The sequence below is a fragment of the Neomonachus schauinslandi genome, chromosome 11, assembly GCF_002201575.2.
Source record: "Neomonachus schauinslandi chromosome 11, ASM220157v2, whole genome shotgun sequence".
NCBI lineage: Eukaryota > Metazoa > Chordata > Mammalia > Carnivora > Phocidae > Neomonachus > Neomonachus schauinslandi.
This window is the reverse complement of record NC_058413.1, coordinates 85,741,261-85,758,316: the sequence shown is the minus strand read 5'-3', so window position 1 is coordinate 85,758,316 and position 17,056 is coordinate 85,741,261. Positions and strand designations below refer to the sequence as shown.

Sequence of the window (17,056 nt, the reverse complement as noted above, 5' to 3'; positions counted from 1 at the left end):
CATTAAGAATAGAACAATCTTGGGCGCCTGGGTGGCTCAGTTGGTTAAGTGACTGCCTTCGGCTCAGGTCATGATCCCAGGGTCCTGGGATCGAGTCCCACATCGGGCTCCCGGCTCAGCGGGGAGCCTGCTTCTCCCTCTGACCCTCTCCTCTCTCATGCTGTTTCTCTCTCGCTCGCTCTCTAATAAATAAATAAATAAAATCTTTAAAAAAAAAAAAGAATAGAACAATCTTTTACAATTCCACTATCCAAAGAAACAAAACAAAAAAACCCCCCAAACCCCTGATGTGTTGGTTTATTTTCTTCCAGTCTACTTTAAATGTGTAATTGGAATTATTCTATATTTACAATTTTGCATTTTGCTTTTTGAAAGTTTACCATCTCTCATAAGCGGTTTTCCATGATTTATTCTCATTTTGGATAATTTTCCTAGGAGGGAGTCCTAGAAATGAAATAAGTAAGCCTTACAGCATTCTTTTGAAGATGAAGTGAGATAATGTATAGAAAAGAAACCTGAAAATTGAAAAGCACTATACAAATATGAGCTACTGTCTTACTATCATTATCTCTTCCCCAAACTTGCTCTTCCCCCTGCATTTTCTGTTTTGCTGACTGGCGTCAGCATGATCAGTACCACCATCAGTACTACAATTACCTGCTGTCCTATATGCAGCACTTACATGCTATGTACTGGGCAAAACATGTAAGTACTTTACCCATTACTCCATTCAGTCTCTATGGGATCCCTGCTAAAAAGGTGGTATTATCCTATTTTGCAAAGAGAATGCTGAGCTTTGATGAAATTAAGTCCTTTAAGGTCACACAATCAGAAAATTGTAGAGCAAGGATTCAGGCCCTGAAATTCATCTCAATCTAAAGTCCCTGCTTGAACTACTGTGTTATTTGCTACACTATCCTGCCTTTCTCCCAGGGTGCATTTCTTCTATATCTCTCAGGTCATCAGGTGCGGCAGTGTCTAATCCCTATATTAACCCTCCACTGCATTTCTACCTTTTTTGCTCTGGTTCAGGCTCCCATTGCATCTTCCTGGATTATTTCAATAGTCTCCTGGCCTGGCCTATCCCCATTCTGTCCTCTGGCTGGCCGAGTGATTTTCCTAAAATGCAAATCTGACCATCATTTAGTTTTTCCCAATGGCCATGAAGACAGGGTTCAAAATCTTTAGCTGAGCACTCTTATTCTTCATGACCTCTCTTTTCTCTGTCGTGCCCATATGATTCTTGCCACTTCATGCTGCCCTGTGTGTACCTAGACCGATGCCTCGGCTTGGCTCACACCTGCTTGACTGACACTGGCTAGCCAGAGCCACATTTGTCCAGGTGACTCATATCTTTTCAAACTCAGTTAAAGCATTTCTCATTTGGGAAGATTTTCCTGTTTTTTTTTTTTTTTTAATTTACTTATTTATTTATTTGAGAGAGAGATAGCAAGAGAGAGAGCACGAGTGGGGTCAGGGGTGGAGAGAGGGAGAGGGAGAAGCAGACTCCATGCTGAGCAGGGTGCCCAACATGGGGCTCGATCCCAGTACTCTGGCATCATGACCTGAGCCGAAGGTAGCCGCTCAACCAACCGAGTCACCCAGGCACCCCAGTTTTTCCTGTTATCCTAACACTTTTTAACATTGAACAAATTGCCTTTATTGATTAAGCAAATCAAAAACAAGAGCATATCATATTTTCACTTTGTATCCCAAGAAAAATATGTGGCACACACACATATATTTATAAATAAATAGCTGTTGCATGAATTATTTTTATTTATGTATTTATTTTTAAAGATTTTATTTATTTATTTGACAGAGAGATAGAGAGACAGCACAAGTAGGCAGAGCGGCAGGCAGAGGGAGAGGGAGAAACAGGATCTCTGCTGAGCAGGGAGCCCGACGCGGGGCTCGATCCCAAGAACCCGGGATCATGACCTGAGCAGAAGGCAGATGCCTCACGACTGAGCCACCCGGGCGCCCCTGTTGGATGAATTATTATGTGACTTTGGTATTGATGCCTCATCAGGAAATGTTAGGCTGTCTTAATAAAATGCACACTGTCCAGGAAAAGGCCATTGTACTCCACATGGCATGTGAAGTACCGTGTTCAGTTTTGGAGACCACATTTTAAGAGGCTGACTGGTAAATTGGAATGTATATAGAAGTATATAATACATGGTAAAAAGGTCTGGAAATAGTCACAAGTATAATGGTTACAGAAATGAGCCTGTTTACATTAAAGAAAAGTCTTGAGAACGGGGAGGGCAGAATGGAATATGACAGTCATCTTCAAATACATGATGAAGATTAGCTCAATAAAAAGACAGAGTTTCTAACTGTAGAGCTCTGAGTTTCTCCACCCTTCCATTATGGATCTGGTAGAAAGGACTTCTGCTCAGGGTAGAAAGATCACCCAAATATATTCAAATTCTTTGATTGGTGGCTTCTCAAGGTGAGTGATTTCACATCAGCTTTTCCGAAAAGCAAGTGCCATGTAGAAAGCACCAACAATAAGAACTTTTAGTGCCAGCAGTTCCCAGCACTGAGGGTTTTATCATTGCTTTGTATTTTCTGCACTGAAGGCAGAAGAAATCATTCAAAGAGGCACCAAGCAAGAGCCCTAAAACATGTGGCATCATTACAGACAGCTGAGAAAATAGCCATAGCATAGAGGCAGAACAGACCAAGCACAAGAAATGGGATGGCTTTCTTCTTCTTCTTTGTCGTCGTCGTCGTCATCTTCTTCTTCTTACCAAGCACAGGAAATGGGATGGCCTCTTTCTTCTTCTTCTCCTTCTTCTTCTTCAAATGGGATGGCTTCTTCTTCTTCTTCTTCTTCTCCTTCTCCTCCTCTTCCTCCTCCTTCTCCTCTTCCTCCTCCTCCTTCTTCTCCTCCTTCTTTTTAATATTTTATTTATTTATTTGAGGGGGGGCAGACAGAGGGAGAGGGAGAAGCAGGGTCCCCATTGAGCAGGGAGCCAGATGCGGGGCTCAATCCCAGAACCCTGGGACCATGACCTGAGCCGAAGGCAGACACTTAGCCGACTGAGCCATCCAGGCGCCCCAGGATGGCTTCTTTCAAATCAATACTCAGAACAACAACAAATGAAGAATGGTAAACAAGGCAGGACTACATGCAGTAACATTGCCTCCAAAGTGATCTGCAACCAGAGGCAGCTTTTCTGCAGAGCTAATATGGAGTAAGCTTTAGGGACACCCTTTTGCCCTAGTATCCTCCAAGGTCCTGGCAGGAACCCTAACGATCTTACATTGTTTGTCTTTACTAGGGCACCCAGGATTGTGTATGTCTGGGGCCTTACACAGCTTGTTTGCCTCAAGCCTGTAAACCAGTTCACAGCAAAACAGAACTTAGTGTATGTGTAGTGTGTCTACAATTGTTTTTCAGGCATTTTATTTCAGACACACCTACATATCCAGATTGTGATCAGTTAAATCAATATTATCTTTGAAAACAAAAGATATTGACGTGTATACTCTAGGGCTGGATTCCTTTCCATGTCGAGACCCTGAATGTGGGTGCTCTGTATTGATTTTAAGTACTCGGTCGTTTTATCTACTTGAATTGTTTGGAAACCAGATTCTTCTTTCAGTGTAGACCTGGAGGTAGGAGAAAGGCTTTATACATTAAAATATTTAAATCTTAATTACCTAGTCGTGTAGTAAAGGTGTAAATCATATACGGTTAAACCTGTTCCGCTTCAAGCTGAACATCTCTCTCAGAAGTGACTCCACCTGTTCAACATCAGCGGCAGAAGGAACACGGAAGCCTTTAAGCAGGAGAGAAATGCGGTTCAGCTGGGTTACTTTCTAACTCCTGAGTCACATTTTTATAGAGCGACTTCTCTGCTTATTAACAGAAGTGTGGTTTTAGAAAGTATCACAAAACTACATTAATATACAAGCAAAAAGAATGGCTAGCTGTTGATATATTTTCCATGTATCTACTGAGAGATTTATTAAACTAATATTTCCTGATATTCGGTAAGGAGTTGATTAGTATGATATGAGCAGAAGACGTTAAATCCTTTTTTTAAAAGTAATCTCGGGGTGCCTGGGTGACTCAGTCAGTTAAGCGTCTGCCTTCGGCTCAGGTCATGATCCCAGGGTCCTGGGATCAAGCCCCGCATCGGGCTCCCTGCTTGGCAGGGAGTCTGTTTCTCCCTCTCCCTCTGCTGCTCCCCCTGCGTGTGCTCTCTGTCTCTCCGTCAAATAAATAAATTTAAAAAATAATAATAAAGTAATCTCTCTGCCTAACGTGGAGCTCAAACTTACAACCCCAAGATCAAGAGTCGCATGCTCTACCGACTGAGCCAGCCAGGTGCCCCAGACCTTAAGTCTTTGAGTCATACAAACCAAGGTTCAATTTCCTTCTCTGCCAGTTACTGGGTTTTGCCTGTGGGCAAGTTATTTCACCTTTTTGAGCTTCCGTTTGCTCCTCTGTAATATAAGCATAATGCTCATGTTACAAATCTCAGTGGTCTCTCTAGCATTTTCAGTTTCTCCCCTTCGCCTAGTACCTTCTATCAGTGAGAAATAGCAATGATGATATAACTCTCCACTCAGGCCCAAAGAGAGTCTTTCAGCAGGTAACATCTTGGAAGAGATAACTGTACTTGTTAGTTCTCCTTCACCAGCCAATTAGCTTTTATCCTTAAAAGCTTTTAGTTCCTGCAGGTGGCTTTACTTTTACTTTACTTCCTTTACTTTTGCAAGTGGCTTTTATCCTTAAAACAAGTGACCATTGACCAAGTTCAATGTCTCCCAGTTCAGTGGTCCTTTCTTAGTCTTCATTCTACTTGGCCTATTCTAGCGTGGGACTCTATACTGTGATGATAAACACTGGTTGAATAGAACAATAATATAACCTTCTGGGTTTCTTTCTGCCTTTCTTGCGGCTGTCCCCACCAGCTATCTCGTGGATTTAACTAACACATTTCTGGGTAGGTAACTTCCCCAATTCTAATTCTAATTCCAACTCATTTCCAAGTTTACTTTCTAATAATTGCTATGCATCGCGTATTAGAGATTTTGTTGGCATTTACCATCTCCACCCTCCTCCCATCCTCATGATCTTCTCCTTTTCCCCTATTTCTGCCAATGGCACTGTCATCACCAAATTCTCCCAGGCACCATGTTTGCACACTTAAGGTTCTTTCTAGTCCTCTTCTCCTTCTCCTCTGCTGACTCCTGGGGTTAATGACTTATCTTTTGCACCTGTCTCCTTTCCAATCCTGCTGCATTTCTTGTAGTTCTGCCCCTATTTACTCTTTCCCCAATAGCACAATAGGCTCCTAGTTGGCCTCCTTGCCTCTAGGCTCTAGCTTATTCCTTCTATGGCCATCCTACTCAATTTGCCTAAGAGCCAACTCTACCTATATCTTGGTCCAAAGGTTTCTATGGCTTCTCTTTTAGGCAAACACATCCTATTTATTTATTTATTTATCTATTTATTTATTTACTCATTCATTCATTTATTTATTAAAACTCTGCTTTGCTATTTATTACAAACTCTGCTCTCTGATTAAGTGAAATACTCACATATTCTCTTCATGTCTTATGTTTTTCCCATGCCGTGCCTTTGATCCCATGGTTCCTTCTATGCTTCTTGTTCTCTCCTGACCCTGTATATGCACATCCTGTGTCTATTCCCCAGAAATCTCAGATATAATCTCCTCTGTGAGCCTTGTCTGATGTCTTTAGTCAGATCTAACCAACTTCTTCCTCCTCTTCATTCCATAAGAAAGACAGGTTTCTCTCCTCTCAGGTCATTTGTGAGTTTCCATCTAGCACTATACTTATGCATGCACATTTTTTATCATCTCTGCTAGAGTGTAAAGCTCATTTAGTTCTGTGTCCATTCAGCAAATATTTTTTGAATGCCTATTAATAGAAGTTCAATCACTATGTTAGATTGTGGAGGTACAGAAATGAGGAGAACATAGTTCCTTCCCTCTAAGGACTCATGATGTAATTAAGACGACAGTAAAGAAAATAAATGATGAATATTGGATTTACAAATAGTATGTCAGAGGTGTGTACAGAATGTTCTGGGGAGCATGAAGGAAGTGCACAAACTCAGAAGAAGGGGAAGAGCAGAAAACTTCCATGAGCAAGTGATACTTGAGTCAAGTCTTAAATACTGAGTCACTCATGGATGGGGTGGGGGATTGTGGGGGTGAGGGGGATGCATTCTGGATGTGGCATATTTAAAGGCTATCAGTTATAGGCTGAGGACAAGACATATAACTGGTTCATATTTACTTCCAGTACTGCAACATCCCAACCTGTGTTCCATTATGAAATGTTCACCATTCTGGTTTGTAATGAGAAAAACAAGGCAATGTAGTGAGTTGTCTAAAAGTTACATTGTATCCAACTTGAAAATTTTAAAATCATGACCATTCTTAGTTTTTTTGTTGTTAAATGTTCTTTCCTTGGGGTGTCTCAGTTGGTTATGTGTCTGACTCTTTGTTTCGGCTTGGGTCATGATCTTGTGGTCATGGGATCCAGCCTGCGTCGGGCTCTGCATTCAGTGTGGAGTCTACTTCAGAATCTTTCTCCCTCTCCCTCTCCTTCCCCCTCTGCCCCTCCCTGCTTATGTGCTCACTCTCTCTCAAATAAATAAATAAATAAATAAATAAATAAATAAATAAATAAAATCTTTTTAAAAAGTTCTTTTCTTAATAAAACAGTGGTGATAATACAGAGTGGTATCTGTTTTTAAAAAAAAATTTTTTTTTAAGGCTTTATTTATTTATTTGACAGAGACAGAGATAGCGAGACCAGGAACACAAGCAGAGGGAGTGGGAGAGGGAGAGCAGGCTCCCCGCCGAGGAGGGAGCCCGATGTGGGACTCGATCCCAGGACCCTGGGATCATGACCTGAGCTGAAGGCAGATGCTTAATGACTGAGCCACCCAGGCGCCCTGTTTTTTAAAATTTTTTAATTATTTAAGATTTTATTTTTTTAAGGAATCTCTACACCCAAGGTGGGGCTGTTTTTTTTTTTACATTTATTTGTTTTTTTATTCCAGTATAATTAACATATATTGTTATATTAGTTTCAGGTGTATAACATAGTGAGTCAACAATTCTATACATTACTCAGTGCTCATCATGATAAGTGTACTCTTTTTTTTTTTTTTAAAGATTTTATTTATTTATTTGAGAGAGAGCACAAACTAGGGGGAGAGGCAGAGGGGGAGGGAGAAGCAGACTCCCCGCTGAGCAGGGAACCTGATGCAGGGCTCCATCCCAGGACCCTGGGATCATGACCTGAGTAGAATGCAGACAATTAACCAACTGAGCCACCCAGGCATCCATAAGTGTGCTCTTAATCCCCTTCACCTATTTTACTCATCTCCCTACCCACCTCTTCTCTGGTAACCATCAGTTTTTTTGTTTTTTTTTTTTTAGATTTTATTTATTTATTTGACAGAGAGACACAGCAAGAAAGGGAACACAAGCAGGGGGAGTGGGAGAGGGAGAAGCAGGCTTCCCTCTGAGCGGGGAGCCCGATGTGGGGCTCGATCCCAGGACCCTGGGATCATGACCTGAGCCGAAGGCAGACGCTTAACGACTGAGCCACCCAGGCGCCCCGGTAACCATCAGTTTATTCTCTATATTTAAGGGTCTGTTTTTTTGTTTGTCTCTTTTTTCTTTGTTTGTTTTGTTTCTTAAATTCCACATATAAGTGAAATCATATGATTTCTCTGACTTATTTCACTTAACATAGATCCACCCATGTTGTTGCAAATGGCAAGATTTCATTACATTTTATGGCTAATATTCCATTGTGTTTGTGTATGTGCATGTGTGTGCATGCATTTGTACCATATCTTTATCCATTCATCTACAGATGGACTTTTGGGCTGCTTCCATATTTTGGCTATTGTAAGTAATGCTGCAATAAACATAGGGATACATATAACTTTTTGAATTAGTGTTTATAGATAATACACAGTTGTATCTTAATTTAATGTTTTAGTTGGAAAACTAAAACACTGGTAATTTTAAATTAGCTACTACACATATATTTTTTTTTACTAGTCCCAATGATATTCGAGAATTAAGCTCTCAAAAGTACTAGTGGATTACAATTCCCTAGAAAGCTTTAAGGAAAAAAGAAAAAAAGACTGATTCCCTTATGTCAGTTAGGCTTAGTGATTCAGAATTTCTGAAGTAGGAGCTCAGGAATTTGCCTTTTTATAAGTCTTCTTAGATGATTTGGAAAGCATCCTGATTTGGGAGCAACTGTTCTAGCCTGGCTTACCCCACCCTGAACAGGTGTTGGATAAATAATTGTCAAATGAATGCATGCATACTACTCATGTAAGTATACACACTTAGGGACATGAACTTTACTTTTTTCCCCAACAGTGAAATGCACACATCTTTTTATTATTATTATTATTATGTTATGTTAATCACCATACATTACATTAGTTTTTAAAAATTTTTTATTGTTATGTTAATCACCATACATCATTAGTTTTTGATGTAGTGTTCCATGATTCATTGTTTGTGCATAATACCCAGTGCTCCATGCAGCACGTGCCCTCCCTAATACCCATCACCAGGCTAACCCATCCTCCCCCCCCACCTCTAGAACCCTCAGTTTGTTTTTCAGAGTCCATTGTCTCTCATGGTTCATCTCCGCCTCCGATTTCCCCCCCTTCATTCTTCCCCTCCTGCTTTCTTCTTCTTCTTCTTTTTTTTTAAACATATAATGTATTATTTGTTTCAGAGGTACAGATCTGTGATTCAACAGTCTTGCACAATTCACAGCGAAATGCACACATCTTAAGGGTACATGGAAGTTAACCTCTTTTAGGAGAAATCTTTTTTTTAAGATTTTATTTTTAAGTTGTCTCTACACCCAATGTGGGGCTTGAACTCACAATACCAAGATCAAAAGTCACATGCTCCACTGACTGAGCCAGTCAGGCGCCCCAAGAACGTCTGATTTTTAAGAAGAGAGACAAAAGAAGAGGTAATTTTAGGGCCTTTTCCTTTTGCGTACTAAGGGTAATAAAATGAAAACGTAGCACTCCTCAAACAACTTGTCACCAACATGAGCAGATTTAGGATGAAAAATTATTGCTTGAGAATCGTAGGACTAGGTATGCTCCTGTCAGTATTATCTGATAAAAAGAGGGTAACATTTTAAAGTCAAAACCACTGATGAATGGGGTAATAAACTCTTATTAATGATCCTTCGGTGACCTGAAAATGCAAATATATAAACTTCTTCCAGGAACTAATTTTGGATTGAAAACCCCTACATCATTTTTCTTTATTTCCTGGTCCCATCCCACGCTATTAGAGCTCAGTCTTGAATATTCAGTCCCAAGAGCATGAAGATCAAGCTCACAGTTCTGAATTCAGGTAATTTTACTTGCTTTTCTCTCAACATTTAAATTCATAGAAATTTAGAGATCCTTTTGTGGGCAAGGAAACAGGCCCCAGAAGGACTAAATGACTCACGGAACCTGCTCCACAGAACTGGAACTTACATAGTCACTTGATACTGTTTCCACACATACTTTCACAGAAACTTGCACTTGGTAACATGTTGCTTCACACTGCTTTCACCTTTTAGGTTTAAGTCTCTTCCTGCTTTTCACTATTGTACATTCACTTTTCATTGAATCACATAAATTGGTGAGGTGAGACAGGTTTGTAATATCCACACATGACAGAGAAGAAAAGGGAGTCCCTGGGTGGCTGAAACAACAGACATTTCTTTTTGGGAGGCTGGGAAGTCCAAAATCATGGGGCTTGCTGATTTGGTTCTTGGATGAGGGCTCTCTCCTCTCCTACTGTGTCCTCACATGGGTATCTCTCTGGTCCCTTCTTCTAAGGGCACTAATCCCATCATGAGGGCCCCACCCTCATGACCCAATCTAATCCTAATTACCTCCCAAAGGCCCCAGCTCCTAATGCCATCACATTGGGGGTTAGGGCTTCAATATGTAGGAACTTTGTGGGAAGGACACCAGTAGTCATAGCAACTGTTCCAGAACTAAGACCAGAGCCCAGCATCATTGGTTTCAGTGTCACTGCACAAACGTGTGGAGGTCTCCACCGCAGGAGGTCCTGCAGTAGGACATAGCCCAGTTCTTATCAGTGGCATAACAGAGGTGTGGAGACAACCAAGGAAGCAAGTGCCATAATGGAAAACATTACATCTAGGGGACAGAGGAAGAATGACAATGTTTTCAACAGGTAGGTATTGGAGAGAGGACATTGCAGGCATAGAAAGGGCTCGAAAATGGAAAGGCGTGGGTTGTCTTTGGGAAATAGGGACAGAGCCTGTTTAACCACCAAGAACTGGGCATTCAGGCAATAAGGCTGGAAAATCCAGCGTTCTTCTCACTATTCCACTGTTTATTCTGTGGACACTCTCTTTCTTTTTACTCTCTGTTTCCTAGGGTAGAGACCCTGTTCTCTATTTATTTGTTTGAACCTAAAGGGACTAGCAAGGGCTCTACAAAGGGTGGTGTATAAATCACATGGCTATTGAAAGGAAACAAAGCCAGCAGAGAGCCCTCGCAGTGGCGAGACCGTGCCAGTTGTGAAATGGGGCAGCAGAACGTTTTCCCAGTTGAAGTGGAAATGCCGTGGAGCAAGAAAGCAGAGAAGCAGGTCTCCTGCCAATTATCTTAAACTGAGTAATGAAGAAAAACGATCTTTCCCTAAAACATACGAGGAAGGGGACGTGGGCTTTAAGATGAACGTGGTCGTTGCCCCACTGGGCTCCAGTGGGAGGCAGCTGTCCCTGGCTCGAGTGGCTGCTGGGAAGGAGGGGAAGGATGAGGCCTAAGGAACAGAGGTCAAAAGCGTGGAAACACCGCCCAGCAGTCTCGGGGAAAGGGCAAACCCGGCTCTGGGCGAGCAGAGCGCCGACACCCGCACGCCTAGAGCAGGGGTCGGGAGAGGAGGAAAGCTCCCTCATTCAGCCGGTCCCCAGCCTCGGGGGAGGCCTTCGGTTAACCTGCCTGGGTTCGGAACAACAACAACAAAATTTTTTTAATTCTGTTTTTAATAAAACCATTTTCAGAACCTCACAGAGGGCGGTACCCAAAGGAATCTAAAAAATACCCCGCAGGGCTAGGCGAGCGGGGCGTGCCCCGAATCAGGAGGCTGCAGGCGGACACACCAGCGTAGCGCGGCCAGATTACCTCTCACCGTGCGGGAGGCCAGAGCAATTCCCCACCCTCCGCGGAGCCGCGGCCCCCAACGCACCCTGCGCACACCCCCTCGCTACGCGGCCGCAGGGTCCCAGGCGGGGGCGGGGCCGTCAGAGGCCGGAGGCGGGGCCTGGCGGGGCTCGCTGTTGGAGCGGGCGGGAGGTGCAGGCTCTTCTGTTCTTTGATTGGGTCTGGGTTGAACAAGGGGCGGTGTCTTGGAGAGGCTCTACGGCCCGGCATTGGGCCCCGAAGAAAGAGGGTGTGGCCTTGTGAAGTCAGTTCCGGTTGGTGTAAAACCCCCGGGGCGGCGGCGAACAGGCTTTAGATGCTTCTGGGTCGCGGTGGGGAAAGGTTCTGAGTTTTCGTGTGTGAGCCTGAGAGTCGAGCACTAGAGCGACCCGGCGAGGGATGGCGGCCACCGGGACCGCGGCCGCCACGGCCACCGGCAAGCTCCTGGTCCTGCTGCTGCTCGGGCTCACGGCGCCTGCCGCGGCATTGGCCGGCTACATCGAGGTGGGGACCGGGCGAGCGCCGGAGCGCAGTCTCCTTCGCCCGCCGTGGGAGCGCGGCCTGCGAGCCGACGGGCGCGCCGCGGGGTCCGGCCGGGCTGGGGGCGCGGCGTGGAGAGGGGGGAGGGGGGTGGTCCGGCGCTGCGGCGGGTCTGGCGGCGTCTCCCCCGCCCGCCCCTGCTTGGCGCAGTGCTTAGCGCTGGAGGTCGAGCTGCCTCCAACGCCGCAGAGGCCAAATGAAAGGCATCGGGGCTGCGGGGCGCGGGGGGCGGCGGGCCGTCTCGGCCGCCCCAGCCCCCATCCCGCCCGCGGCGCCGCCACATCCTCTGGGGACCCTGCGCGGCTCAGACGCCCAGCCCGCCCTCCCCCGGGATACTGCGAGGCCCTGCGCCCTGCGGCCCCGCCGGCGGTCCTCAGTTCGGGACCTCGGTGCGGCGCGGCTCCCTCCGGGGGTGGCTCCGCGCAGACCCCAGCTCCCGGGTTGCGGCGGGCCCCGCGCTCTCCGCGTCAGACAGTGGGGCTTCCCACCTGGAAGCAGTAGATGCAGCCTTTGTTGGCAACGCGGGCTGGGCTGTGGGGATGCAGGCTTCCCGGGTTGGCCCTTGGAAAGTGCCGGGTGCTGGGGCGAGCGCCGCTTTGGCTGCACCGGGAGAATGCTCCTGCACCAAGCAGCGGGTGTACCTTCTGTTTCCTGTGTGCCTGCCTCTCAAAAGATCCAGCGCTCTGGCATCAGGCCTTTGGGAGGAATTGTTAAATATAGCTGTTTGCCTAAGTCTAATAAACAAGGGGAAAACCCCTCTCTGGTGTTCGTGTTGCGCCCCTTTTTTTGTGGGTTCCAGCGAGGAGGAAAGGTACCGATGAATATGGTGTTAAAAACTCTTGTTTAATCATACTTTTTTTGGTGTTAGAATTTAAGTAGCTGTTATGCATCTGACAACCCCATAAACATCTTTGTGCTTCGAGGTGGTTAAGTAGCCCGGATTCAGGGGTGGTTCGCTGGAACGGGCAGGGTTGCCGGGGTCCGAGAGGGTTCTACTGCGTGGTCTGGACCTTGCAGCTTCATGAAAACCTTTCTGTTCCTGAGGGAGACGTGGGACTTTATTTTTACTTGCCTTCTCGAAATAGTGCTTGAACGGTTGGACTGGAATGTGTTTCGGGTGAAGTTTCTTTCTTTTTCCTCTTCTCTATTTTTAAAATTACAATGGATTTCTGCGTATTTAGCTAATTTCAGAGACAAGTGAGACTGGATTTGATTACATAGGCATTGAACGAGAAGTTTCTAGCAAAAACCCATAGTTAGAATGTGTTCTTCTACAGAATGTTCAAACATTTCCAGGATCAAATCTAATCAAGAACACACCTCCGATGGAACGGCTTAAAAATGTTTGTATTCATCCTGCTTAGAGCTTTAGGATTCTTTGGAGGAAGGGGGGAAGGAAGTTGTATTTTAAGTAGAGTTAATGTTTATATATACGTGTTTTTAGATGACGATTATTTTAGTTTCCACACAATGGTTAGATCAGTATCTGTGATTCCTGATAGGATGTTGCACGCTAGATCAGCAGGATGGGAAAGGAAGGGAAAAAAAAAAAAAGGATTTTGTATGGAACATAGAACTTTTAGGTCAGGGTGTCAAAAACCATTTTGCACACTCTTTTACCCCACTTCCAGGCGGATGTGTAGTTTCAGGCACTAGTAGATTCACAGTAAAGGATTCGTCCGTTTTAAAGAATATCTTCCTTTCAAGTTGAAGCAGAATATTAACACCTGTATGTACGCCTGCAGAGAAAGAAAAACTAGCAATATCAGAATTAGTTGTTGTGGATTAAATTCAGTTGTTACCCACAACATTGTTCAATTGAAAAGTCTGGCTAAGCAGAAAGTAGGAATTAGACATTTCCCTAAAATGGTTTTTAAATGCTATTTTATGATTACTGTCCTTTGGAACTATATTTTTGACCACACTAAGTTATCTTTCAGATGGTTTTTTTCTTTTGTCAAGCAGGCAAAATTTGTGTGTATATCATTTCATTTATTTGCTGTCAGGCAAAGGACTGCCTAAACCTTAATTTAGATGAGAATGGCCTAAATCAGGATGTCTTTGGGAAGGTCTTTATTGAGATTAGCCAAAGGGATTCCAGCCAAATCCCTGATCAAGTTGCTTGGCGCAGAATTATTGATTGGCAAATCTTTAGTGTTGCGTGGTGTTGACTGAATTAATCTCTTACACCTGTTTAAAAAGAAAAACCCACCTCTGTACTGAGGACATTTCTTTAAATCCAGGATATGTTCTATTGTGTGCAGGCTCCCATTTGGGATTCTCAGACAGTATTTGTGCTGAAACCCTGCACTCTGCTTCTGAGAGCCAGAACTCGGGTTCGTTCTGCTCCATTTAAAAAAGGGCCATTTGGCAGACAATTTACAGGAAATTCAACTACAAGGTATGACAGCTGACTTAGAAGATAAAGAAGGCTTTGTGTTGGTATTGCTGAGTGGTGGTATATGGGATGTCTGATTATGACTTGGGGAGATGCCAAAGCTTCTGCCACGATTGTCAGTCAGTCATTTTATCATAACTACTAAAAATCTTTTGATAAATATGATGAACTGAGTCTTAGCAATTAGATCCTTCTGTCATAGAGGGAATTTGTTTCATCATCTAAAGCTGGGCTGTCTTACGGTGTAACCACATGTGGCTACTGAGCTTTCAGGGTGGCTAGTATGATTGAGATATGAGTGTTCCACTTTATTTAATTTTAATTAATTTAAGTTGACATTTAAAACTGATAGTTCAGGGATTGGAAAACTTTTAACTGTATTTGAAACAACTTGGTTACGTGGATCCACTTTTTGAACTGTAGATTTAATGAAATTTAAACTCAGATCAAGTATTTCCTATGCAAATTTAGCATCTGAATTGCCTTGTACTGTAAGTGTAACATGCACACCAGATTTTGAAGACTTAGAATGAAAGAAATTGTAAAATATCTCAATAATTTTTATATTGATTACATCAAAATGATCCTTTAAGCCTTGGCTAAGTAAAATATGTTAAAATTAGGGGCGCCTGGGTGGGTCAGTTGTTAAGCGTCTGCCTTCGGCTGAGGTCGTGATCCCCGGGTCCTGGGATCGAGCCCTGCATCGGGCTCCCTGCTCCGCGGGAAGCCTGCTCTCCCCCACTTCCCCTGCTTGTGTTCCCTCTCTCACTGTGTCTCTCTCTGTCAGATAAATAAATAAAATCTTTAAAAAAAAATGTTAAAATTAGTTTCACCTGTTTCTTTTTATTTTTTAAAGATTTTATTTATTTATTTATTTTAAAAAGATTTTATTTATTTATTTGACAGAGACACAGCGAGAGAGGGAACACAAGCAGGGGGAGTGGGAGAGGGAGAAGCAGGCTTCCCGCGGAGCAGGGAGCCCGGCTCAATCCCAGGACCCTGGGATCATGACCCGAGCCGAAGGCAGACGCTCAACGACTGAGCCACCCAGGCGCCCCAGATTTTATTTATTTATTAGAAAACGATCTAGGGTGGGAGAAGGAGAAGCAGGCTCCCTGCCGAGCAGGGAGCCCGACTTGGGGACTTGGGGGCTCAATCCTAGGACTACAGGATCACGACCTGAACCAAAGGCAGACACTTAACCGACTGAGCCACCCAGGCACCCCTGTTTCTTTTAATTTTAATGCAGCCAGCTCATATTATATTTCTTCTGGACAGTGTTAATGTCTTGCTTGAAGTTAGACCAGCATGCTCTTAAGTGCTTCTTAGGACAGTTTTGAATGTTATTTTTTGTTTTTAAGTTAAAAATGTTATTTAGAAATAAGTTCAAGCTTACAAAAGTAGCGAAAATCATACAAATGACTCTAATACCCAGCTTCACCAGTTGATGTTTTTCCTGTTCATCATTTGCTTTATCTTTCTATTATGTATTTTTTGCTGAAGTATTTGTGAGTTGCATACATCCTGTCCCTTGATCCCCTCACTGTGTATTTCCTAAGAACCAAGGACATTGTCTTACATTACCTTAGTACAGTTATCAATTTAAGGAAATTTAACATTGATACAATACTTTGATCAAATCTACTGTCTGTATTCCACTTGTCAGTTGACCCGATAATGCTTTTTATAACCTTCAAAAACATAGTTATTTTTAAAGCTGAAGAGCTTTAGAAGTCTTGGCAGTGAAATGTGAAGGGTTATTCATGTTTTCCAAATATAAAAAACAGATTTTTAAAAAGGATTTATTTATTTATTATTTTAGAGAGAGAGTTGGGGGTGGGGGACAAGAGACTGGGAGAGGGAGAGAATCTCCAGCAGACTCCCTGCTGAGCTGCGAGCCCGTTGCAGGGCTCAATCTCACCACCCCGAGATCGTGACCTGAGCCAAAATCAAGACTCAAGACTCAGTGGCTTAATTCATTGAGCCACCCAGGCACCCCCCAAAATCGGATTTTTAACTTCTGATGTTTTTTTGACTTTGGGAAAATCAAAACTTAAACTTTTCAAGATTCTTTAATTATGTTACTCACCATTACTGAATTCTTGGGCTTCTGCACTTTTTTTTTTTTAAAAGATTTTATTTTTAAGAAATCTCTACCCCCAACGTGGGGCTTGAACTTAGCTGAGATCAGGAGTCGCATGCTGTCCTGACTGAGCCAGCCAGGCGCCCCATTCTGCACTTTCTTTTTAAAATAACAGAAGAGGGGCACCTGAGTGGCTCAGTCGGTTAAGCGGCTGCCTTGGCTCAGGTCATGATCCCAGAGTCCTGGGATTGAGCCCCGCATCAGGCTCCCTGCTCAGCGGGAGAGCCTGTTTCTCTCTCTCCCTCTGCCTGACTCTCTGCCTACTTGTTCTCTCTCTCTCTGTCAAATGAATAAATAAAATCTTAAAAAAAAATAAATAACAAGAAAGATTACATGGGTAGTACACATTTATTGTAAAAATTAAAAAATACAGATAAATAAAAAATGAAAAATAATCTCAAAACATATTTTCCAGGGAAACCTCATTGTAAACATTTTAGTGGTATATATCTTAGCAGATACATCGAGTATGTATGTTTTATAAAACTGGCATATATTGCATATTGGAGCTGGTACCTAACAGTTACTATTTTGAATTGTCTTAAAATGAACTAGTGAAAGAAAATCAAGTTTTCTGTGTGACAAAATGTAGGGATAAATATTTGTACAGTAATTGTAGCTTCTATGGGGGGGTCATTTGAGAGAGAATTTGAAATTGTCTATAATTCAATTTTCAAGAGTTGTTTTTTAGTGAGATAAAGTAGATTACCTTGATGCTTAATTAAATTTAGTATCATGTACCTTAGAT

General features: G+C 43.2%; 1 protein-coding gene across 2 annotated transcripts in view; it reads left to right on the top strand.

The window, feature by feature from the left end:
- The first annotated feature begins 11,526 nt into the window (after positions 1–11,526).
- APLP2 (amyloid beta precursor like protein 2) overlaps positions 11,527–17,056 on the top strand; it is an 86,088-nt gene continuing 80,558 nt past the window's right edge. Inside the window, exon 1 of one of the 2 annotated variants that reach the window (XM_044919450.1) lies at positions 11,527–11,731. In XM_044919450.1, coding sequence (XP_044775385.1) covers positions 11,627–11,731 — 105 coding nt within the window. In that variant the 5' untranslated portion in view covers positions 11,527–11,626. The remainder of the gene's footprint in view (positions 11,732–17,056) is intronic. The other variant, XM_021696505.2, reaches the window with a different exon arrangement.